We start from the raw sequence: 25,433 nt of genomic DNA, 5'->3' as shown, positions 1-25,433 counted from the left end.
AAGGTCCAAGGGGCAGAGTCTCCTGTGTGTCTGGGCATTTTCCCAGGCCCAAGGAAGCTTGGGGTGTGTGTGTGAGGGGCTTGAGATCACAAGGGACCAAGGGATAAACTATACCCTGTCCCTTCCCTCTGTCTTCTTCCACCCGGGAGGTGCAGAGGATGTGGAGCCCCAGTCCAGAACAGCTGGCAACAGGTCTCCAAATGTCCCCAACCACAGTAAGTTTCCAAGTATGTTTGTAGTGTTAGGGGTTGGGATGAGAAAGTGCCCTGCATGGTGAAGAGGGGCAGAGGAAGACTTTCTTTCCTGGTTCTTTTGTCTCTCTTAACTGGTCTCAAGGCTTGTTCTGTGTCAGGATTTGTGTAGATGCTTTGTAAATGTGTAATGGATGGAGAAATGGGCATGTGAGTGGATGGACTGACAGATGGGTGGATATACAGATAGGCAGATGGGTGGATAGGCGGGTGGGTGAATGGAATGACAGATTAGAAAGGTGGATGGATGGATAGATAAATGGATGGGTGTGTGGATGGATGGATAAAAGGAAAGATGGATGAATGGATAGATCAACTCTTCCCTCTAAACCTCAAGCTGTCCTCGTGGATGGTGGGAGTGGTGGCTGATGACATGGATCTGGACACCAGCATCTGCTTGGCCTTTGCTTCTTACCTGGGCATCCCCTTTCTCTGGCCAGGATGTGTTTGGAAGCCAGCATCTCTCTCTGCTCTGGAGTAACCCCTGTGTTAGGGGCTGGCAACAATGGCTTTCTTGGGCTCCTAACTCTCCATTCTTCAGTCGCTCTGCTCTCAGCCAGACCCCAGGATACTGGTGGCTGGTGCTCTGCTTTCTTCAAATGCATTCTCTCAATGGGCTCTTCTTGGCTCTTTTCTCAAAAGTTGGAGGCAGTATTGTATGTTCACAGACTTTCACCCCAGCTGAACTAACAACCACGGTGCCCTCCTTTGCTGCCATTTCCATCTTCCCTGGCTGAGCTCCAGCTGACTCCTGCCCCACTCCCAGGATTCTGGTCACTGCTCAGGCCAGCATCCACAGCCTGTCCCTCTCTGGGAAGGCCAGCTCCTGATCATTAGTGTGTGTTGTGGGGCAGGCATGTGAACATCACCAGTATAGCAGCACCATGTGCTGTGCAGAGGCTGAGCTTGTCTTCCACAGGGCCCGACTAGGATGCTGCTGCCTGACACCAAGACAGTGCCTGGAGTCCCTTCAACCTCCTAGCTCACCCTTCATGGACAGGGATCTTGGGCTATGGCCCATGGGCCTTTATAAACCCTTTATATTTCCTTCCTCATTGGAAAAGATGATAAAAGTGCCTCTTTTGTTTGCAGTGCGGGGGCATTAGAACATTTTTGAAGGGAAAATTGCCAACTACTATCTTCCACGTTATTTCAAAAGAGAATGAAGGGACAAGTTTTTGGATTAGTTCACTGCCACGGCCACTTACTGATCATCTCTCCTTGTTTCACCTCAAAGGTCCCTTGATTTATGGGCTGCAGGTCAGAAGCCCTGTTCTGTGAGAGACAAGCCTTTGGAAGGGTCTGTGTTTAGTTCACTGCCAAGTCCACTTACTGATCATCTCTCCTCATTTCTCTCAAAGACCCCGTGGTCTACAGGCTGGATGTGAGAAGCCCTGGTCTGTGCCCAGGGAAGCATTTGTTAATGTGGGTTTTCCTGTGCTCTCACCATGACCCCTTCGAGTGTAGAAGAGCACCAGCCCCTATCTGAGTCACCCGAGCCTTCCCACTCATTCACATGGGAGTGAGGAGGACAGCAGAAGGTGACCTTTGAAGGTAACATCCTAGGACCCATCCACCCTCTTGAAGTTCTAGGGTGGTTCAAGATGAGGCCACTGACACCCCAGGGAACATGGACTCCCAAGACTAGAGCAGAGATTTCATGGGCAGCAAGGGGTGGGTGGGCAGCCAGCTGGGAAGAGGCTCTGGTCAGTCCTGGACTTGGCTCAGGGAATCGGGAGTCAGGATGCATCTTGGGAGAGAGCTAGCTGCCTAAGAATGCCAGATCCTGTGTCCTTAAGCTTCAAAAGTGTGAGGAGGATGTGTGTGTGTTAGAAAATACATAGTCTATGACTTGTCTTAGAAGGCTACAATGGGGGTGTGTGTATAAAGATGGCTCAGGGGTTATGAATGCTGGCTGTTCTTGCAGAGGACCTGGGTTCCTGTTCCAAACACCCCTATGGTGGCTAACAACCATCTGTAATTCCAGATCCAGGGGACCTGATGCTTAATTCAGGCCTCTACGGGCATTTCACGACATGGGTACACTTATATACGTGCAGGTAAAACGCTCTTACACATAAAAATAAATAAATAATAAATAAATGTTAAAATGGTCCAAGGAGGCCACATCAATGGTGTCTTCTGCCCCCTGGTGGGAAGATGGAGGAATGCCTGTCAAAAGAACTTTGGTGAGCCTGGAGGGGGAGTGGAGGGAAGGTGGAGATGGGATAGTGGTCGGGGAGGGGAAGGGAGATGAACAAAAAGGCAGGAAGGACTTGGGGACATTCTCTCGGGAGTGGGTGTCCAGGACAACTGGCTCCAGGCTCCCCAGGCTTGTGAGAGTCTGCCTGGGTGTTCAAAGTACAGACATCCACTCTGCCATCACATTCTGCCTTTCCCTTGAGCAACCCCAAATCTGGCAGGAAAATGTACCCTTCCATACTGGAGCTTCTAGACATGGTACCTGTCTCCCCTTCCCACCTCAAAGAATTCTCAAATCCCTCCACCTTGAAAGATAGAGAGAAAATGTGGGCCTTTCACACACAGGCCAGGAGTCTGGGCCTAGGAAGGTAGTGATGAGGCTGGGACTCCAGTGCCTAGACAGGTGGCCCAGAATGGCTTCATGGAGGATCCCTCCACCCCTTCAACACACCCCTGTCCCCACGTCCTTGTCCCCATGCTCCTGAGTTGCCTGGCTCTATAGAAAAAGAAGGTGGGGTAGGTAGAGGCTGGAGCAGGAAGGAGCCTGGTCCACTGCAGCCCACTCTACGTGGAGATCCCACCTCTCAGCTGCACAGCTCACGGTGGGCTTTAATGGGTTTCACCCCATTTATAAGGCCCTGGAAAGGGTCAGCAGGAGCGCTGAACCATGGTGGGGCACAGGACCTCCAAGGACGCAGAAAGAAGCAGATAGGGACACAGCCACTGAGAGAGGAGACTCAGCAGCCTCCCCTCAAAAGCATCCAAGAGTTACAACACACTCTAAATCCCAAGGCCCAGTGCCTAAGTCAGAGGGATGGGGAGAAATCACACTGGTCCTTGACCTTGAAAAATTACACTTTGTCCTCTTTCACAGACAAAGAAACCACCCAAGGCACAGAAAGGAAGAAACCTCAGCTCAGGCTCACAAAGTCAGCCTCCATTATCACTGGCTCAGCCACTGCTATGGCTCTGTACAGCTGCTGGTAGGGTCCTCAAGAGTATTCCATTATGCCCATTTGATGGATGAGGAAACTGGGGAATTTGCCACATGTCCCTATATTAGTACACAGCAGAGTCAATCCAGGAGCCCATGGGGGCAGAGCTTGTCACAAGCACCTGTCACAACCATCTCAATGACCTCATTCTTATACCCATTTTATTTCCCAGATGAAGAAACCGAGGTTCAGATAGCTTAGAAGCAATTTACTTAACACAGAGCTCTGAGAGGCAGAGATGGGGTTCTGTTTCCAGAGATTTGGAAATAAAGACAAATGAGCATTGAGTGACAGGTGAATCCAGCAGCCCATCGTCCTGTATGTCTGTGAGGTCATCTGACTCTACAGAGAGAACACAGTGATGTGATGATTAGAACCCAGACATTTAGAGGTCTGTAAACCTGCTAAGATGCAACATCTCTCTGGCAAAGAAGCTGCCCCAGCGGGTGGTCTCTCACTGGCCCACATCTTTATTTTTCCCATCGATTGTGTCTAATTGATCCATTGTTTGTGTTCTGTATATTCCAGGTTCTCTCACCCTCCCTGGGGTTTTTCCTGATTTGAATCAGCTTTGTCATTCTGTTGGCATCTTCATTCACGAGTTCAACGGAACCTGGACATACACTCATGTCTATTTGTAGGAGGATAATTTTAACCACCACAATGACACTTTGACAACTCAAGTCAGATATGCCTGGCTTTATCTGTGATGCGTGCGGTGGGGGCGGAGGGAGTCCCTCAGCTGCCTCTGCTGACAGCCTGAACCTCATCTTGGGCCCTCCCTACCTCTGTTCTACACTTTCTTTGCTGGGGTAGGGAGTGCTCTGGGGTGAGTGTTCTAGACACAATGTTCATCTCTCACTATGCAGGCTCCTTGGGTCTTATCTCATGTGAAATGGGTCTTTTCCCTGAATTTTGGCAGAAATCCAAAGAACACCTTGAGAGGTATGACTCTGCAGGTCCCGCTGAGGGGCTGGGAAACTGGCCTTGTGACACTTACACCTCTCCCACAAAAAGCATCCAGAGGAAGTATCTTGGGAAAGGCTAAGCTGTTTTCTCTTCTTTCATCCACTGCAGGGCTTCTGACACCTTTAGTGATCTAAGCAGGTCCCCTGGAGTTTGGGGAGTTCGGTTGTGGTATATGTAGGAGGGTCTGACCCACACCTGAAAGATGTCAGTGTAGTGGCCCTGGCTACCTGGAAACAGCCAGGGCAAGGGTGTGACCTAGATATCTGTCACCACCCTGGCGGTAGAGGACATGTTCAAAAGCCCTCCTATACACCTGGAGAAGACACCAGGATACATTTTCCAAGTTCTTCTCTCCCCTCCAAACACCAACCTGGACAATGGGCAGCTTGGCACCTTGGAGGCAGGACCAAGGGACACCAGAGTTTACCCATGGAGATGACACTGGCTTGGCCAAGGGTACCAGGTGAAAGGATTCACTCAGGCCTTGCTAAGACCTGACAAAGCCCCAGGATCTACACAGAACTTCATCCATAAGGCAGAGAAGGGCCAGTGGGTGGACAGAAGGGTCAGTAGTGACAAGGAACCAGGCTTCCTCCAACTGACACCTTGCCTTGGTGTCTAATGCTGCAATTAGAGCCAACCTGCTCTGGGCCTCCTCAGCCCCTGTTCCAGACAGCCCCTCCCACCTGGCCTAGAATATCATGTCCATCCTTCAGAGCCAGTGGCCTGGGTGGGGCTTAGAGACAGGCTGGCCAGCCTGACCTCTGGGTCTCAGAGGAGGCTTCTTCTGTGTTTGCCCTTCCCTTGCATGCTCTGAGCTGGTGTTCAGGGTCCACCTTGGGAACCTGTTGTGAGGATCCTGGTAGGAATGAAGGAATTCTAAACACAGGCATGCGTGCCCCTCTCTTTAGCTATTGAAACAATGGTCCCCAAGGAATTGGAATTTCTCCAGGAATCTCATGGTAGGAGAAGGAAAAGCTGAAGCCTAGTACCAGCTGGAAGAGAAGCTTGTCTCCCAAGAAGAGATTTCACCGTATTCTGACAACCTGTCAGAACACTTTGCAGGGGCTGAGACAACAATGGGTCTGTGATGGGCCAGAGGATACACTGACTAAGACTGCTTAATTATGCATAACACTTGCTTTCTATTTAAACCTAAACCTCATGTCAGAACCTTGAAGATAGACTTGGGAGTCACAGATCCTCTTTATCCGTTCCTTTTCCCCAATGTGGCCACATTAAAAAAAAAAAAAAATCCCCTTTCTTTGCTTTTTACTATTGCTTGGCTCTTTGATTGATGGGTGGTCAAAGTTAGCTTATTAGGACTGCCAGAGCCTAGGCTCTGACACTAACAACTCCAGTGACACAGCCGGTTGGGTCACCTAATCAAGGACTAGCCTTTGCACTCTGGTTAAGAAAGGAGGGAAGGACAGGCAGACTGAGATGGAAAGACTTACACTGGGAGCAAGATTGTCGGGGAGCTCTGTCTACAGGTATATTATGCATAAGAAAGGTTTACAAAAATGAGCCTGGCTGGAGAGAAGGCTCAGCAGTTAAGAGCACTGGCTGTTGGTGCAGAGGACCTGGGTTCAATTCCCAGCACCCACATGGTGGCTAACAACCATCCTTAGCTCCAGTTCCAGGGGATCCGATGCCCTCTTCTGACCTCCACAGGCATTGCACGACACAGATGCACTTACACACATGCAGGCAATACACTCATACACTTTTTAAAGAATGAGCCATCAGATCATGCGGCCTCCTGTTATAATATTATGGCAGGAAGCTGACACCCCTTGATGGAGTAGGCATTATTATATACATTTTGTATATTTGTATATTCATGTACATATATACACTAGATGGATGAGGGGCTGGGCCAAGTGTGGTTAGGAGAGAGCGCAAGGTCTCTAGCTAGCAGAAACAAGGAGACCCTGAAGTAGGAACAGCTAATAGGGTCATGGCTAGCAGGTTGGTGGTCTTAGCTGCCTTCCTCTGCCCCAGACCTGACCCCTTCCCTGGTGTCTCTCCCAGGACCAGTCTAGTCCTGACATCTTCAATTCCATCCTCTCCTCAAAAGACCTTCTGGAGAGAGAGAACAACCAAGTGACACATGACATCAAAGAATTTCTTTTTCTTCTGAAAAAACCAGAAAGCTTGGTGACCCTGAGCTCCCAGGTTCTGCCTCCTGTCCCCAGAGCCACCTGAGCTGGCTATACTAGTCCAGACTTGGCCTCCCCCTGTAAACCTTGGTCATAACAGATTTCTGTCTTCTCATCTTCTCATTGCTCACTGGTATTTTAAGCTATTATTATTCCACCGATTTGGAGATGTGTGAATCTATCTCAGTTTCGTGCTTTTATTTTTATAAATGCTATTCATGGACTGGCAAGATGTTTCAGTGGGTAAAAGTGCTTTTCACACAAGCCTAGTGTGATCCCTGGACCCCACATAAAGGTGAAAGGAGAGAACCAACTTCACAATATTGTCCTCTGATCTCCATGCATGCGCCATGGCACGTGTGCCCATGCATACACATCTACACACACATACACACCAACACATACAGTAAAAATAAATTAGAAAATTTAAAGTGCTACTCATTAACCTGACAGCTCTCAAATAATCCAGGCTCTGTTGTAGGTGCTCCTCCAGACTAAGCAGGAGAAAAGATGGGGGACAACACCCCCATTTCATAGAGGGAGTGAGGTTGGGCTGCACCAGCCTGGCCCTGCTTAACTAGTGAGGCTCCCCTGGGCAGCATGGGCATCTATCTCCCTGAAGCCATGAGATGGCTTTGGGTGTCACATGCCCTCACCAGCTCATTTCATTTTAGGGATTTCATTTTAAGTCTCTTTGGAGGAGTCACATGATTGCTTTATCCTAAGTCCTTTGCATCCCTCCAGTAACAGGGCAGGACAAAAGAGCCTTGAGGCCCTGAGCCTGATAGCCTCCCCACTTCAAGGTCTGGAGCTCTTGGCACCTCACTTCTCAGGTTCCCATCTGTTAGGCTCCCTCCCTTTGTGAATCTTGAAGTGCCCATGATTGTCCAGCTAGGCCTTGGTCTAAGTCCTGCCAAGCCTGGATGAGAGGCAAAGGAAGCAGAGAAGTAGCCTGCTATGGAGCTCCCCCCACCCCCAGGTCAGACCTGAGGGCACTGGCTGGGCCACACACACCCCCTTGCCTCCCATCAAGACTTCCAGCTTGGTAGGCTTCTGCCATTTGGGGGAAGAAGGCTTCCTGTCAATGATGGAGCATCTTCTGTACAATGTCAATACACACTGGTTCTTTCCACTGTATCATCACAGACCCACAATGTATTTGAGAGAAGAGAAGCAGAGACCTCAGTGAGGGAGGGCAGCCACAGCTGAGGAACAAGCAGGGCAGGGAGGGGTCCCCAGAGCAGCTAGGCAGACCTTGGTCTGTGCCCACCATGGAAGTAAGTAAGGCTTGTCTCCTGCCACCTCCTCTCGGGGCTCTGGCTTGGCCCTCTTGGGAGCAGGTCCCACAGATAGGCACAGGGCTCAGAGACTGACCCTGCTCTTGGGCTCCTTCATCCCTGCCCCAGAGAAGGAGGTATAGTCCCTCCCCAGCCTCATGCTGCCTCCTCCTGCACCCGAGTCCCTATCCCATCAAGGCAGCCCTCACCTCGAGCCAGGTTCCCAGAGATGAAGCGGAAGAAGAAGCTGATGATGTCGCCCAGGTGCTTCTTACAGCCGTGCTGGCACTCCTGCAGCCGCGGGTGGAGATCCTCGCCACGTCCGGCCATGGTGCCGCCCGGGTCCTGGTTCTTCCATACACACTGCCCACCTACTTCCCCACCTCTCTGCCTGCCTCTCCCAACTCGATACTGAGCACCTTTCTTTGGCTAGAACTTTCCCCTCCCCACACTCACTTCCGGTTTGTCTCTTAATCTTGGTGTCTTTCTTGGTCTCAGTCTGTCTCTTGGCCTCTGTAGTTTCCTTCTGTTTTCTGGAAAGTTCCAAGGACTAACTGCCCCTCAGCCCCCAGCCCAAGACCTTTTATCCCTGTCCTGAGCCTGCCTGGTGCCTGTGTCTGCCTCTTTAGCCTCTAAGACCTGGGAGCACACGGCTCCCCAGAGCAGAGCGGCTGTAGGCTAGAAGACTGAATGGGGTGGGCATTTCTCCTGAGCTCCTAGCACCCCAGAAGAAAGTAGCACCCTGTGACTTTCACCTCAGGGTGTGATCTCACCTGACAGGGGCCTCACCAGGCCCAGGGCCTTTCTGCAGCCAGGTGGAAACAGTCTGCTCCCAGCCTGCCCCTGCCTTTGGCCTCCTTTTGACCTCTGGCTTTCACTGCCCAGGCCCCAGCCCTACCTGAGTCCCTGTGGAGTGGACCGTGAAGACAGAAAGAGGCCTATTTGATAAGTAGGACAAGGAAGAGCCAAGCACATAACTAGAGCGGGAACTGCTGACCCCTGGCTCCCTTTACTGGACACCTGGTGTATGCCAGACAGCTTACTGGGGTTCTCAGCACGAGAGAGGCACCTAGACATCAAAACAGCCCTGTGAGCTACATGGCTGACAGCACCAATTCTATAGGCTGTCTCTCTGCTTTTACCTATAGAAGTCAGGTCTATCAGGGGTGGAAATGAGCCCAACTGAAAAACTGCTATTCCAAGACAGGGGCCATGGCCCAGTTGGTAGAGTGCTTGCCAAGCATGCATGAAGCCCTGGGTTCAATCCCCAGCACAGGGAGAGATGGCTCAGCAGTTAAGAGCACTGGCTGCTCTTTCAGAGGATCTGAGTTCAGTTCTCAGCACCCACACAGCAGCTAACAACCATCTATAACTCCAGTTTCAGGGGATCCAATACCCTCTTTTGGCCTCCACAGGTACTGCATGCATGTTGCGCACTTACATGCAGGTAAAACACTCACATAAAGAAAAATTAGTAAGTAAATCCCCAGCACAGGTTAAACAGCATGGTGGCACACACCTGTAATCCTAGCATTCAGGAGGTGGAGGCAGAAGGAGGTTCAATGTCATCTTCAGCTACAGAACAAATCTGAGGCTAGCCTGAAATATTTAAGATCCTATCTCAAAACAACAAAACCCCAAAAGGACAGTTTGTCTGCTTTCCTTGCAATCAGTGTGGCTCAGTTCTGGTCACTGAAATGTAAACATAAGTCTTCCAGAGCCTTCCAGAATGTGCTGCTTTAATGACACTACCACTTTCCCCATCCACATGACTTTTCCTCCCTGGTGTGTGGAATGACGTTATAATGGCTAGAACTAAAGTAACCACTTTGCAATCAGGTGGAAAAAAAACCAAAAGAACCAAGCTTGCAAACTAGTACCAGCGACTTCCTAACCCAGATGATGCCATCACTTCTCCAGGTTTCTGTTATATGCAAGTGCAGGTGGTCAAAATGCCCCCTCTAAAGTGAAAAATGAACTGTTATATGTTGCAATTCTAACAGGCAAAGAAGGCACAGTGTTTGGTGGCACTGTCCTTGTATACCTGGTCATGAGCACTACTCCAAGCTGTTTACTGAACCCAAACAGAGGCTATGTTGCAGGCCCGGGCCTGAGGCAGGCAGCTTGGCCCTTGGACCTAATGACCCAGCATACTCAGTGACTCTCGATGTGCCTAAGGCAAATTGTGGGGTCCAGGCAGGTCCCAACAAAAGAACTGTATGTTCTTGGTTTTCCAACAAAACCATGCTCCTTTGACAAAATTTTCTCTTTCTCTCGCATATGGCTAATTACTGGCTACTGGGCTGTTGTGGAGGTGAAATGAAGACTGTGGGTGCTGTGAGCCGTGAGCTGCTCCCCAGCCCCCAGGAACTGGCCATCCACCTCTGACCCCAGTCCTTAGAGACTGTGTGTGCAGTTCTCCCCATCACCATGTATGCTGCTGCCTTGTTCTCCATCTCAACCATACTGAGGCCTCACAGAATCTCTTAGACTATTTAAGGAGGGAAATCACATGTGATTGACAGGCAGAGCTGTGAGAAAGGTGGTACCAAAAAGTGAGGCCCTTCAGAGCAAGGACAGTAGAGCCGGGCATCTTCCTGGTAGGGAGAACATTGTGTACAGAGGCTTGCTATGCCACTTGGAAGGAGAGGTGACCTGAGGGGCCAGTCCACATTGATTCTGACTAATGGTTAACCACTGGGTCAGGTGTAAGGGAGGTGAAGGGGACATGATTGGAAAAGGACCCATCAGGGGCTGAATCCTTTCCAAGTGTTCTTGAAAGGGTGCCAGGGTTAAGCAGGTACCTGACAGTCCTGGATGCAGGTGACCTCTCTTCCTAGCCACTATGGGACTTGCTCATAAACAAAGCACAGTTTATACCACTTCATTTACATTACTTGGGATTCAAGAGCTTCCCTTTCCTGGCTACTGTGGCTGCAGCTGGTGTTATGTGTCAAGTTGGCCAGCAGGTGGCAGGGGCAGCCCAGCTCAGCTGCATCCCTTGGAGGCAGTCAAGGGACCCCTCTTTCTTTATCTTTACCTGAATTGACTGGCTGCTGACACCAGACTGCTGCACACACCACATATGCACATCACTGTCACTGACTGAAGGGCTTGCTCCACATCCTGCTATTCTTCCTCTGGCCCCACCCTGGCACAGCTTCAAAAATGGACGCACCCACTGAAGACTGGGCCCAGCTGGAAGCAGCCACAAAATTCAGGCACGATCCTGGGGCATACCGGGCATAACTCCTAAACATGTTCTAACTCTCTAGGCAGAAGAAGGCCCAGGGACCAGGTAAAGCCAGGAGGCAGTCCCTCAAGCCACCCCACCCACTCAGCACTTTCCCTGTCTCTAATACTTTGGACTTCAGATTAGAGAATTTAAGATTCCAGAGGAAGAAGGCATCCCCAAAGGTGAGACACCCATGGGGCTCCAGCCCTGGAGGCTAGAATAGTCACCTGGCTCCTTTTTGAGCTCTTTCTGTCACTTAGAGAGAGAGCCAGGTGAATGGTAGTGATTCTGGGAGGCAGCTACACAGAAAATAGCTGGGAGAACCATGTCTTAACTCAGTGTCTCCTCTTGGCAACTTAGTAACACTAATCATGGGGCTCACAGTAGCCCCCTGGGCAGGCCAACAGAGGGTGTGGCATGGGGCTCTAAGGAGTGAAGGCTTAGTTTGCTCTGACAGGGACTCTGGAGTGGGTTAAAGACTGCCAATTCATGCCACAGCCCCAGGTGTGTGCCTGTCCTCCCTTGAATCTGAGCTGAGAATGGTCAATAAGCTTGTGGGTCTCCACTTCCAGGGAGGGATGGGAGTGTGTCCCTGGTTCTATGAATGGTTGTGCTGTGTCACACAGAAGGACGTGGCTGCCCAGGATGAGAGGCATTTCCCACGGTGGCAGCTGGGACCGGGGCTTTGTTACATTCCAGTTCCTTGCTCTTGCAGAGTTTCTGTAACTTTCCCAAGGACTAATTGACATTGGCTTTCTGCTTAAGGTAGGCAGATGTCACCTTGGGTCATATGGGGAGGATTTTATTATTCTAGTTTGATAATTGAAGAAATCCAAGTCTCACAGGCCTCCTATAGGGAGACAGACTTGAGAAGCAGGTCTGTCTAGTTAGTGGCTGCAGCCACATTTGAAGCCATGCCTCCTCCCTCCATCCCCCACCCTCACCCCAGCAAGGCATCCTACCAGGAATATAGGCTCCTCCATAGAGGCTGAAGGCACCAAGCAAGTCAGAGTCTCAAGTAACTGAGGAGAGGTGCTCACGTTTCTGGTTTCTGAGGATGGGTGCTTTTAGGTGGGGTGAGATCAAGCTGCTTGCCCTTCCCAACCCTCTGGGCCCACTCATCTTAGAGGCCTCTGCTGCCCACCTCCCAACTCCATCTTGGGTAGCCACTCCCAGGGCACAGCCAGCCCTCATGCTTTGAGATCTCTGAGCCTTGCCTACTCTGTGTTTAAGTTCCAATTCGCCCAAGTCTTGGAGACTCTGTGCTGGACCTTGATCTCTACTTTCAGCTATCCCAGACACCTGTCTCCCTGATCTTACTCCAACTGAATGGAAAAACCCCAACAACAAGGGCACAGTGTCTGGACTGCCTGGCTGTCATAGGCACCCAATGATCAAGACCTGGCTGAGCACACGATGGAGAGGCCCTGAATGGTACCCATTGTTCCATGTACCCAGAGCCTGAGGAGCAGACTCATCTGCACACAGGGTGGCATTTCACATGCACACAAAACCTCCAGTGTGGCCACACCAGTGGAGTCTTCCTTAAAGGAAACACATGAACGTGTTTGGACTGAGGAATTGAGGCTCTGGAGCTCATCCAAGGAGTACATGTTGGGGGGCGGTGGTAGGGGGTGTCTTAGCTTCTCAGTCTGCAGGGTCCCTGGGAACTACCCAGGGTGTTCGAGTGACAGGTGAAGGTACTCCAGGTTAGAGCCCTCATGGGGCCCCAGTCCCTGGGTGAACTGCTGAACCATTTAATCTCTTCCAACATCCGTGAACTCTTAAGAAAAATGAATTAAGATCTGCAGCCCTACTTCATACAGCTTAAGGGCAGCTTGCTTCCCATCAGTCATATCTGCTCTCAGTGCCTGGTGGGGGTTCTGGTAAACATGTCTGTCCAGGAGGACACAGGCTAGGCCAGATTCACCCATGCCATCCTACCTCTACCCTCTACTGTGTGCCTCTAAAGAGAGTGACTGGGGAAAAAGATCCTGGCCTCTAAGAAGACACCCTAAGCTGGGCAGGGCCCTCGGTATGACTGTTCCTAGCCTGTGGTGACCATGAACACACACCGTCTGCTCTCTGCCTGGCTTTTCTCCCCATCTACCCACATCAGAACAGTGCTGCTGCCACAGGTGCGCAGCCCCATATAGAGCCTCCACTGTCTCTGGAGGGTCAGACTGGTCTTCTATAGCATCCATGAGAGGAAGCAGAGGGCTTAACTTCATAACCCCTTGATATTCACTGCCACAAAGAAAAGTCGGGATGACCGATATTGGGAGGGACTGAGTTTCAAGGGGACACAAAGTTGATCCAGTAACAGTGGGGCTGAATTCCTTGGACACACACAGAAGCTGTAGCAGAACACCACGGCTCTGTCTGCTCTAAGCTTCTGAGAGGGAACCATTTTCCCTCAGGTACAGGGCACACACCACTGTGAAGATGCACGCAACATGGTTCTGTGCCCTACAAGACCTATGCCTCACAAAACAACCAGGGGCTCGTGAGGACTCCACAGATGTGCTAGTGACCCTGTGGGAAAGGGTCAGAGACAAATGTCAGTCAAGGGTGACAGCAGCACAGGGGGTCAGGACTCAGTGGAATGGAACAGAGCTAGGAAAACTGGGAGTGGGCTTTGCAAATAAAGATGGGGTTTTGGCATGCAGCAGTCCTGTGCTCTCATGCATACACACATACACAGGCCTCTGAGGTAACTGCCAGCCACTGTGCCTGCTGTCCATCTCAGCCCCTCCACCCATGACAGCCATCAAGCCTGGGAGGCTGGGACATAGACTGTTCCATTGTCCAGACAAAGAGTCTGAGGCTCCCCAGAATTCATACAACCAGAGTGTGTGTTGTCCAAAGAAACAAAGCAGGTCTCAAGGCCAAGTGTGAACCTTTTCCTAAAAAAATCAGTGGCAGGGCCTATGCATGCTGTGTGTGTTCAAAAGTGTGTGTCGTGTGGTGGGTCCCCGACACACAACACAATCTTGTGGCTGCTTCCAGCTGGGCCCAGTCTTCAGTGGGTGCGTCCATTTTTGAAGCTGTGCCCGGGTAGGGCCAGAGGGACCTTGCAACTGTGCCAGGCATCCTAGTATGGGCCGCAGCTGAGCTTCTATGTGCACAGTGGGTGTGCATTCTTGTGTATGCAGAGCCATGTGTGTGAAGCTGTGGGTGGGTGTGTGGGAGAGAGAGACTGTGAGGGCCCCGAGAACCTTCCTCTGCATTTCCTGTGTCATCATTCCTGACAAATAGCTCGTAACAAGCACAGAGCAACCATTGCTGCCAGTTCCCTCATAGAAGACCCCAGAATGCCAGCCCCAGACTCTGGGTGCTTGGGGCAAAACTCACGAGGGGTTGAGGCAAGACATCTTCAACTGTGTCCCATGGCTGGGTCCTGAGCCCCTTTCTTCAGAGGACTTAGAAAGGATTGGTGAAGTGCTCAAGATGGCTCAGCAGGTGAGTGCTGGGTGAGGCAGAGCCTGACCTCTCAGCCTGCAGCCTGTCTCTGCCTCCTAGCCACCTACTGGAAAACCTGTGTATGGCCCCAGTCCTTTGTTCCTGTGCTCTGCGTGCCCTACCTGGATCCTGGAGTTTTGGATCCTCAGTGAGGGAACCTGAGGATCTCCCAACAGAGATAGAGGCAGCATGACCCAAGATGGCCTCTGTGGCCTCAGGAAGGACAGAGTTCAGAGAGATCCCCACCCTATTCCTGGAACCCAGTTGTCCTGGCCCTACCTGAGCCCTGTGGGGCAGCACTGGACAAGATCCACTTGACCAAACAGCAACGCATCAGGGCCTGGCGGGTGAACCTCGGCCTCTGCCACTTGATGCCCTCCTTCTTGCTCAGCTGTGTGTGCCCAGTGTCGCCCAGGAGGCTGCCATCTGATGCCTTCATTGCTTCCTGAAGAGGGGATAGGAAGAACACTCCTGAGTCCAGGCTTACAAGGAGACCTCTAGATGATCCCACAGACCACTCTGATATGCAGGGTGAGGTCAGTCCTCACCTGCCAGGGACCTGGCTTGCAGAGCTGAGGCCTGTGCTGACTGCGACCTCCTGCTGCCCCGTGATCTGGTTGCCCTGTTGGTTCTCTGTAGTTAATTCTGCTCTGCACTCAGATTCTGGGCTCTAGAGGGTTTCAGAGAGACCAGGCTAGTCCTGAGCCCAGACTTCCTCAGCTCATCACAACCCCACCTCAGCACAAGTCAGGCTGTTAGAACTGGATAGCTTGTTGGTGAATTGACTGAATTCTGGATAGGAGAGTCCACACAGGGGACACATTCATGTAAGGGGCCCCTCTCTTGGGGGAGGGCTTTGCTCCCTCTGAGTTTCACCTGGTGGTGAGGGTGGATGAACGACTGTGTGACCACGTGGAGAACCTACCCACCAAGCTTGATAGGAGGCCACTGATAGGAAGGATGTGGGCTTGTTGAGAAACAGTGGGACCTGAGTCTGAGTAGCTGAATTGGGAAAGGCCAGCTCAGGGTCACTGTGAAAGACCCAGAGAGGGGAGATTTGTTTCCCCACAGCAATATTTTGGAACCTTCAATCCTGGCTGCACAGACTGCCCACTATCATCATTCTGGATTTGTAGCAGTGTGGTCCCTGACTAGACAGGCTGTCATCAGTCATGACTGCCCCTCTGGGTATCTGGTTCACTGCTTTTGTGCCCTGCCTCCTGCTAGGGCAGCCATGGAACAGGTATGGTCCTGGATCACAGTGTCACCCCATCCTCCAACATACCCTCAGCAACATCCCCACATTTCTTCCCTTCTCCAAGGTTCACTTGGCAGTGAGAAATGTTTGCGTGGAGGGAGGTAGGTACCAGGGATATGGAGGGAGGCACCTTCCTACATGCACTGTGTACACATATCTGTATACACAAACACACATACATGCACACATATATCCACACACAGGCACATTCTCACGAGTAGCCTTCCCTGGGTGGGTCAGAGGCATCTTCTCCATTATTAAATATCTCATTCAAGAGAGAAATGGCCTCGATGAATAAGTCTGTATGTGGGTCAAGGAGGAGGGCTGGGAGAGGTTGGCAACTGGTGCTTCATTATTTCATGAATGCCTTGCTGAAGGCTCTATGAGTGGGGATGGAAGGAAAGGTGGGCCTCAGAGGCTCAGAGCTGCCAACAAGAGTGCTTTGTTGGGAGCCCCAACCCCACTGCCAGTGCTGCCCCCCCCCACCGTGTTGGCACTAGTAGCTTCTATCTCAGATCCAGGCCTAAGCTGGTGAGGAGAGCCTGGGGGTACTTTGGCTTCCATCTGACAATGGTCCCCCCGCAGAGCAGGCTAAGACCCCTTAGTGCATATCTGTTTGAGCTACAAGTCATCTTGTTGTCACAAGCCCTTGAAATGGGCCACAACACCCCATTTACAGACTAATAAACTAAATCTTTGAGAAGTTTGAGAACATACTAGACCACACTATATTTATAACCTTCAGATTCCGGGTAACCTTGGGTGCAGATTTCCAAAGTGGCTGCTCATGGAGAGAATTTAGAAGTTGGGAGTTAGGGTCTCTAAGCTCTCTAAAGAAGTTGACAGTCTCCCAAAGTAGAACTGTTTATGAATGTCCTGGTGCTGTCCTGGGCTAAGGGACCCCAGCATCTTTTTCTTCCTGGTGTAAAGTCAGGGTGGGGTCATATCCAGACCTGAGGCTAGCTTTTTCTACCTAGCCTGGGGCCAGGATCCCCACTGTGACCTCCCTCGAGGCAAGGCCTGTGAAGGTCTCCTGTTCTGAGGTAGTGGTAGGTAAGCTCTGAAGAGAGGACAGAGGGGAGGGGAGACAGCCTGTCCACACACCCACAGAGGAGCAAGGACTGTGGCCTAGGCCCATCACACTGTGGGGGAGGTAGGAGGAGGGAAGGGTGACTGCGGGTCATCCTCATGAATATTTGACACTTGTCTGTCTGGGAGAGGGTCTGTCTGAGCTGTCAAGGAATATTAATAGCCACTCAGTTGTCCTCCTCCTGCCTCTTAGGCTCAGAGGCACTGAGGGGAGGGAGGCAGGGAGGCAACCCCATTGCCCTCTCACCCTGATGGGCTTCTGTGCAGGGAGGTGACAGAATGAGGAATGCTGGGGCAGTGAGGACAGTGGAACAGAAATTAAAAGTGCCCCTGTCCCTGTTTGGAGCCCCATGTGGCCTCCTGTCACATTGCAAATCAAACCTATATCACGTTTCTACCCCCACCTAACTCTGCTCCTCACAGGCTGCCCGGGTGTCTGCTGCTCCCTGAATTGGTGGCTTTGTCCCCTGGATGCTCAAGGCCACACTCAGCTGTCAGCCCCACCCCCAGCAATGTCCTATCTAAGTCATCCCTATGTCCCTCCATCTCAGCCCTGCTGTGCCTCCTCCAGCATGTAGCTTTTTTGAACTTACCCTGCTATTCTACTTTCTCTATTTACTGGAGATGTCAGCTCTGTGACATTGCTCCCCTATGTGTGTGCATGGGTGAATGTGTATGTCTCTGTGTGAACTGCCCTTTCCATCACAATGCCTGACACTGGAGACCCTCTCTCTCCAAACTCCACAGTAAAAGAGCAATCAATCCAGTAAGAAAAGCATGCATAGACATGTCACCAGAGGGAACATAAAGAGAGCACATAAACACCTGAAAAGATGCCTGCCACCTTTCGTCACCAGGGAAATGCACATTGAAAACCACCATGAGAAGCACTCCATGCCTAAAATGAAAACTAGAGACAGCAGCAAACACGATACAGATGAGAACCCTGGGTCATGGCTACGTGGCTCCTGGGAGCATAGAGTGCTTCAGCCAGTCTGGAGAACAGGTGGGCAGGTCCATAGCAAACGGAACAGGCAGCTAACACACCCTGGCAATTGTACTCTTGTGTGTTTGTCCCAGACGATTGAAATTTTATGCCCAAACAAAAACTTATCACTGAATGTTCACAGCAGCTTTATTTGTAAAAGCCCCAACACCCAGATGTCTCTCAGTGGAGGAAGATGAAGCCAATATTGGCAGCAAACTTTCCATATTTCCAACCAGGAGAAGAGACAAACTGCGGGTACTCACCACAACTTGCAAGAAGTCTCAGGGAATTAAGCTGGATGAAAAGTTCATCCTGAAAGGTCACATGATGTGTGAGTCTATTTACATAGCATTTTGAAATGACAGCGTTGGCACCAGAGGGCAGATTAAAAGGTCAGGAATTGGGGAGCGAGGCAGAGTAGCCATAAAAGGGCCCAGACAGACCTTTTGGGGATGAAATTATAATCGTGTATCTTGACTGTGGTGGTGATGGATATGCAAAGTACACATGTGATAAAACCTCATAGCACCAAACATACTACATATGCACATACACACAATACACACAATACATACAATATACACAATACAGCATGCACACATATATACAATACATAAACATACACACACATACACACATACATACATACAATATACACAATACAGCATGCACACATATATACAATACATAAACATACACACACATGCACACACACAATACAAACAGTACACATACACACACACAAACACACAGCACATTGGGGGAGCCTGAGTGATAATGGCAGCATATCAATGTCCATATCCCAGGTGCAATATTAGCTTTTCATTTTTATTGGTTCCTGTGTGTTTTGCAGGTTTTATTTATTTATTTTTGAAACAGGTTCTCATGAATTTCAGCCTGACCTCAAAGTCACTATGTAGCTGAGGCTGGTCTTGAACTCCTGATCCTACTGCTTCCACCTCTGAAACACTGAGGCATGTGCCTCCTGGCCCAGTGTGATATTGTGTAAGTTTGCCCTGGGGAAACTGGGCAAGGTGGACATGGGGTCTCTCAGTGTTCTTTCTTACCGCACTTAGAGCAATAAAAGTTTCATTTGGGGCCAGTGAGATGGCTCAGGTAAAAGAATGTATAGCCAATCCTGAGAACTTGAGTTTGATCCCTGGGACCCATATGGTAAAAGAAAGAAAAAATGACTTATGCGAAGTGTCCTCTGACCTCCATGCATGTGCCATGGCTCCCAGGTCCCAGTGTCCTTGACTGCCCACCTGTCAAAGCAGCATTTCGGATCACATCCCGTCCCAACATGGCCTTAGGGTGGCCCTGGCAACCAACAGTCTCCAGTGAGGCTACCAAGACTCCCTTAGGGGAGGAGGCTGCAGGTAATGGCCACTTATTGCTGGCCAACCCAGAGCCCAGACTCACTTAGCTGGCCCAGTGGGAGGTCTTAGCCTCTTTCTAAGTCATCTTCCCCCTCAACATCTATTGGGAGTGTTGGAGAGACAGAGGGGCCCACAGGAGAAGACTGTACCTACTCCGTACCAACTGAGTTAGGTATAGGGAATGTTTATTTTACTCAATGCTCTCACCAGCCTTTGGAGGTCCCTCCAGATTACCCAGAACACTTGCTCAAAGCCCAATAATTTAAAGTCATTAAAAATAGTTTCACTTTTAAAATTTTGCTTTCTTTAACACACCCGCTGGAACATTTTAAATGACATCTGTGCCTCATATTTAGTGTCCACTGGACAGCCCTGTTCTAGATGGATGGTTCTAAGACCTGCCATAGATGATTTGGGCGCACAAATCATAAGACCTTATGGGCAGGAAACAGCAACAAGTAGTTTCCTAAGTGCCACCAGGACACACTGGACATGTATTCAGAGAACGCACCTTGTAGTGAGTGAGTAGGGAGATCTGGGAGAGGCTTGTATGGTTTCAGACAGCTGAGTAGAGAGGGGAGAGTCCCTGAGTACAGCCAGGGACTTGGATCCCACGCCCTCATGTCCTTATTGGGTGAACTTGAACTGAGTCCTTGACTGCCCTGAGATTCTGGTTCCTCATTGCAAAGGGGGATCATAGCATGCCCACCCAGGGTTACAAGGAAGGTCAGGTGAGGTCATGAATGCAAAGCCAAGCCTTCCACAGCAATTATCACTGTCCTTAGGCCTTCTGGTCCTGAGTTGCCAGTGCAGACAGCAAGGCCAAGGCCAAGCCCCAAACCCCAGAGCATCCTGCCAAGAGAAACAGCTGGCTGTGCCCAGCTGGCTCTACATTGGAGTGGCCAGAAGAGGTATGCTGTCTGGGGGTCCGCATCACCTGACTCAGAAGGGCTGGGAGTCTCATTTTTATAAAGCTCCTCCGTAGATTTAGAAATGCAGGTAAGGGTTAATATGCTGATCACGCCAGACAATGCTGGGCTTTGCGGGGAAGGGTACACAAGATTCTCAGTCCTCTTCCTTTCCAAGAGAATTATTCTGAGGTCAGGGTCTGAGCAAATGTGGGACTGACCTATACCCCGTCTCCTAACCACAGGGGCTGCCTCAGCACAGGCTGACTTGCCCCGCACCCACTCACAGTTTACTCTATTTTCGTCGCATGGGCCATATGGCAAGAAGTTGTGGTGGGTGTTGTGTCGTACAGGCCCCCAGGGAATGGGAGGCTTCAGGAGGCTGAGTTTTCCACCCACCCCTAGGCACAGACAGATGTGCACCAGGTAGCTCATCTTGGGAGGGAAAGTTGAGACAGTCACGTGTCCCTGCAGGTGCCAGTATACACATACACACAGGCATGCACACAAACACACACACATGCACATGTGAACACACATATCCCTGGACCTCACTCGTCGGGTGTTGTGGCAATAAAGGACAGAACTAGGCTGTCCAGGTCCCGTATCTGGTGGCTGCTGACTTATGAAGACATATGTTCCCCTACCCTACAGTGAGGGCACTCCATTAACTCAGGGGTTGACAAGCTGCTTGTTGGTAACCTTTTCTGTCAGGGAGACTTCCCAGGCTCTTCTAGCATTTATGGACCTCTTACTAATGTTGGGCCAGGCTAAATGGGTTGGTGGCACAGAAGGACTAAGAAACTTATCTGAGGACACAGCTGACATGTGAAGGAGCTAAGACCCTTGGGATGCAGAGCCAGGGCTCATAGCTGACAGTGGTGGCGCTGAGCCCTCCTCAGGTCACTTCTTCTCCTGCCAGGGTTCTTCAATACCAAATGGTGAGGATTGATGCTGATGGGCCAGTGAGGTTTTGTATGTACTTGCGGGGTGTCAGGAAGAGTGGCAGTGTAGCATTTGCAGCCTCCCACTGGCCAGCACAGGGATCTGAGTGCAACTGGGGCTCTGGCAGAGGCTATGGGTATATTTCAGGCCCTAGTAGAAAGTCAGAGGTCTAGAGAAGGGCAGGTCTGGCTCAGAGTGATGGGGGTAGAATACTGGCTAGAACTGGATTGCCTAGGGCCATTGATCTTATTTCTTACAACAGGGTCAGGCACAGGCATAGCACCAGGGGCAGAGGTCTTCTCTGTCCCAGAGAAAACCTATATGTTGGAGGTAGGGGAGGGCAGATGTTGTGACAGGTGGAGCTGGAGATTGGCCAGCCAGTGTCTCTGCTTTACCTCGTTCAGCATGGGTCTGTCATGAGGCTTGATGGAGGGCCAGCAAGGCAGAGAACTGAGATAGGCCAGAGTGGGAGGCTGGGCCAACTGAAATGAGGGGCAGGTCCCTCTTGGCTGTCCTCTTGCTTTGCTCATCTCAGCTCCCTCTGCTCCAACCCTAGTGCCTGCAGGTCCCCTAGCTCTCTCCCTGTCACATGGCTGCTCTGTGGCATTCTGAGATGTGGGCTGATCACAGCTGACAGATGCACCTGTTTGAGGGGATAACATCAGTCAGCTGAAGCTGGGAGCTGGGGGAGGGGGCACTGTGAGTCATGCACACTGTGCACGCTCCCTGCCTGGGTCTGTGCCTGTTAAGCCAGATGCTCTCCCCTCTCCCTTCTCTGCTTGGAAGCCCTCCCAGAGGGCATATCTGTGACCCTGCAATTGCTCTTGAGAACCCCAAAGAGGCCCAGGGGGCTGAGGGAGCAGGGGATGCTCCTAAGCTGAGTCTGAGTTAGCCAAGCAGCTCTCTCTTTTTGTGAAAGATTGTGATAAGGAAGGAGAACTGGGCTGGATGTAGCTCAGTTCATAGAATGCTTGCACAGTGTGAACAAAGCCTGGGTTTGACCCCCAGCACAAACTGGGTGTGCACACCTGTAATTCCAGCACTCAGGAGGTAGAAGCAGGAGGATCAGAAGTTCAAGGTCATCTCCTTCTATATAGCAAAGCCTGCTTGGGCTACAAGAGACTTGTTTCAAATGAATGAATGAATGAATGAATGAATGAATGAACGAACAAGAAAAGGGAACCCTTAACTCCTCTGGATCTGTAGCCCATAAAGGGGAAGTAGGGGCTTGCGGTCAAATAGCTAATGTAGTGGACATGGCTGGGGTAGAGTCCAGCTTGGGTCACTCAGTAGTAGGGTGAGAAGGTGCAATGAACCACAAATTCATAGAATTTAGCCCTGGGACTGGGAGGGTGCCTCCTTGGCTGCCTGGTTAAAGGCATGTACCTCTTCCCTGGAGTATGCGCCTGGGGACCTGTGCTATGGAGGACAGAATAGGGTTCAAATCTAGCTCCAACACTATACTTGCAGTATAGAACCAGCCATTGTATCCTAGGCTTCTGATCTCTCCCAGATGCCACCTGGAGAGCAGGCCACTTCCCCCATCTGCCTGGGCTCTCAGTTATTGTCTTTACAAACAGGGGGTAAACACTCCCCATCCTGCCTGGGCTCTCAGTTACTGTCTTTACGAACAGGGGCTAAATAAAAGCCCATCTCCACCCATGTCCTGCAAGAAGCTAGAGAAGTTCCCAGAGTCAAGCTGATCCATGAGGACATCTCACCCAAGTATAGGATGGAGGCCACGCCTACTGTTGCCAAGTGTGGGTTTGGCTCATTCCTCCTGACAGCTCATAGGGTTCCAACTCAGGAGGACTGGCATTATGACTAGTGCCCGCTCTGAGCCTTGAAGGCATTGGGATAGGAATGGCAGTGCCCACCCTGCAGAGCTGAGTGAGGGCTGGTGGTGAAGGAATGGGAGGGTGTAGAAAGAAGGCAGGGGCAGAACTAGGAGTCAGCTGCTGACTGTGACAAGTGGGACCAACTCCCAGCCTGTGCCAGTTACTGTTCCTCATGCTAATAATCTCCTGGTGGTGAGGGACAGTGGGGTTTCCCCTACAACCATTGTCTGGGTGGAGCCTGCTTCAATCTTGGGCCAGGCTACACATGGGAAGCCACAGGTGAGGGCACAAGGACACTGAGATCCATGACAGCCCAGGAGTCAACTGTGGGCATGGGGAGGTCACAGTGACCCAAAGAAGGGCCAGATGCACTCACTCTGCCCATCTGGCAGGGTCCCAGGGAATTAGAGCACCCAAGAGAGGTCAGGGAAGAGGGACAGAGCCAGCGGTGTGCACATCTATGAACATACAGGTTCACACTGCTCTGCTCTGCAGGAGCACAGTCACAGGGCAGATAAGACTGTGCTGACATGGCTGTGAGTCTGTGCTCACATAGGTGTTAGTGGATGCGCACAGCCTGCACTGCCTGCAGTATACATGCCATGTGGGTGAGTCTGGGATAGAGTGCTGTCTATGCTCTTGCCTTGCCTGCCTGGAGGTGCTGGGGACACTTCATGCTGTCGCTTCTGCTGATTCTTCTTGGTATCCTGGAAAATAGACCATAGAGGGCAAGGGGTGTCCTGGGTTCTGGGGCAGTCCCAATCCCTCTCTGGGCTGCTTGTCTTCATGGGGGAAAAAGAGGCAGGAAGCCATATGTTCGGAGGAGAGCCTACAGGAGGTCATCCCAATATTTGTTGTTTTTATAAGACTCTGATTTCATTTGTTCCCTTTGCCTTTCCTTCCCTTCTCATCCTTCTCACAGGCTACATGTGGGGGAGGGCACTTGTGCTTGCCCTCTAGTGTCTCCCTCCAGACTTCTGCATGGGAAACATGCAACCAATCTTGTTCCATCCACTGTCATCTTGGGGTGTTCAGATGGACCTAATCCTGGTATTTCTTCTCCCGAACAAGACTATCCTGGACTTTGGGCAGCTTGCAGGGCCCTAGGCCAGTCTTTCTAGGGGACAACTTATTTTCCTTGGCCTCATCCTTTCCCTCACCTCATCACTGTTTCTTGGTCTCTGCCAGACATTTCTTTGCCTTCTCTCACTTCAGCTTCTAACAGCCCCATGGACAGGGAACTATTCGTTTGTGCTCTTATTAGAGGTCTCATACTACTTTAAAAAAGGACAGTCATTCATTAATTAGCAATTACTCGAAAGCTGCATACATTGGCCAGTCCCCAAACATAAGATGCCCTTCCCCATGCTCTTGCATTCCCACAAGCCTAAGGAGTATGGAGTTAGGTTCAGGGTCAGCTATCCTGGTTCCTGCCCCAGGAACTTAACTAGGTAGGACCAGTCATGAAGCAGACCTCAAGTTCCTCTTCCATCCATCAACACCCAAAGCCTCTTCCAACCAAAGGAGCCCCAGATTTTAGCCTCCCAGCCAGGACACCCCAACAATTACTTTTCCTTATAGGGAATAGTAGGGCATGGGGTCAAGGAAGGAGGCACAGGAACACAGTGAGGAGTCTCCCTGGTCCAGAGCAACACCACAACACCCAGAACCCCAGCTCTCCCAAGTCTAAGCAAGGCTCCAGTCTTCCAGCACCTACCTTGGCCCTCTGCATCCTGGCTGCTGAGGGGGACTGTCACTGGCCTCCCCACTTTGCAGCCCGAACACACGGGACTGCCTGGTCTGGCTGGCAGCTGCCTCATGTTTGCTAGGACCCAGACGCAATAATCACTGGAGGCTTCTCCCCCGCCCCCTGCCCACCCCTTCCACCCGCCCTCTCTGCTGGCTACTAGCTCCACCCCTCCTGCTCTGTTTCCTCTCTCCTCCCTCCTTCTTCCTCCCTCCTCCCTCTTCCCTTCTTTCTCTTTTCTTTGCCTCTCCTCTCCTTTCTCCCCTGCCTCCCACCCCAGTTTCTCTTTCTCCAGGGGACGGAATCCTGGCCTCACAGCGTATCTGGTCCCCCTGTCAGTCCCCTGCCCTGTGTCTCTCTACTACATACTCTGCTCTCTTAGTCACAGGGAGAGGGGTAGGAAGCTCTACCACCAGTCCCTGCCCCAGGACAGAGACTGGAGCCCTTGGGGTTACAATGCCAAAGCAACACGGGGTCCTTCTAGCTCGCTCATCTGTCTCTCCCTATCCTTAGTCACCTCTGTGTCACTCCAAGCCAGAGTAAGAGCTTTACACTTCCCAAGTATCACTGTCTTTTCGCTCTGAGGTTGGGACCAAATTCAGGGATTGGGGTAGCCACAGGACCTCTCCAGATCTTCTGGGTGGAAGTGGGTTCAGAAGAAAGGACCAAGGGTCCTGAGCATCCCTGGGGGCCTCTTTCCTGTCCTGTGGGAGGCTGTCTCCAGGACA

At 51.1% G+C, this 25,433-nt stretch overlaps 1 protein-coding gene across 2 annotated transcripts; it reads right to left on the bottom strand.

The window, feature by feature from the left end:
• Positions 1-3,621: 3,621 nt before the first annotated feature.
• Positions 3,622-24,813, bottom strand: LOC103730043 (calsenilin-like). Of its 2 annotated transcripts, none has more exons than XM_008828187.2 (3): positions 24,676-24,813; positions 14,833-14,998; positions 3,622-3,790 (listed from the first exon to the last, which is right to left on the bottom strand). In XM_008828187.2, the coding sequence occupies exons 1-3, from the start codon at positions 24,688-24,690 to the stop codon at positions 3,657-3,659; spliced, it is 315 nt and encodes a 104-aa protein (XP_008826409.1). In that variant the 5' UTR covers positions 24,691-24,813; the 3' UTR covers positions 3,622-3,656. The 2 variants fall into 2 exon arrangements, with proteins under 2 accessions (XP_008826409.1, XP_017652416.1); XM_017796927.2 differs by lacking the exon at positions 3,622-3,790 and adding an exon at positions 9,521-9,548.
• Positions 24,814-25,433: the final 620 nt, after the last annotated feature.

The sequence above is a fragment of the Nannospalax galili genome, unplaced genomic scaffold (assembly GCF_000622305.1).
Source record: "Nannospalax galili isolate Female #2095 unplaced genomic scaffold, S.galili_v1.0 scaffold1513, whole genome shotgun sequence".
In the NCBI taxonomy this organism is placed as follows: domain Eukaryota; kingdom Metazoa; phylum Chordata; class Mammalia; order Rodentia; family Spalacidae; genus Nannospalax; species Nannospalax galili.
Note: the sequence above shows the minus strand (reverse complement) of the source record. Positions and strands in the feature narration are given on the sequence as shown.

Coding starts and splice junctions, on each gene's coding strand:
- LOC103730043 (XM_008828187.2), bottom strand. Junction 3,791..14,832: donor TGCTGCCCCACAGGGCTCAG/GTAGGGCCAGGA, acceptor TTCTCTCTGTAG/AGTCAGATGACCTCACAGAC.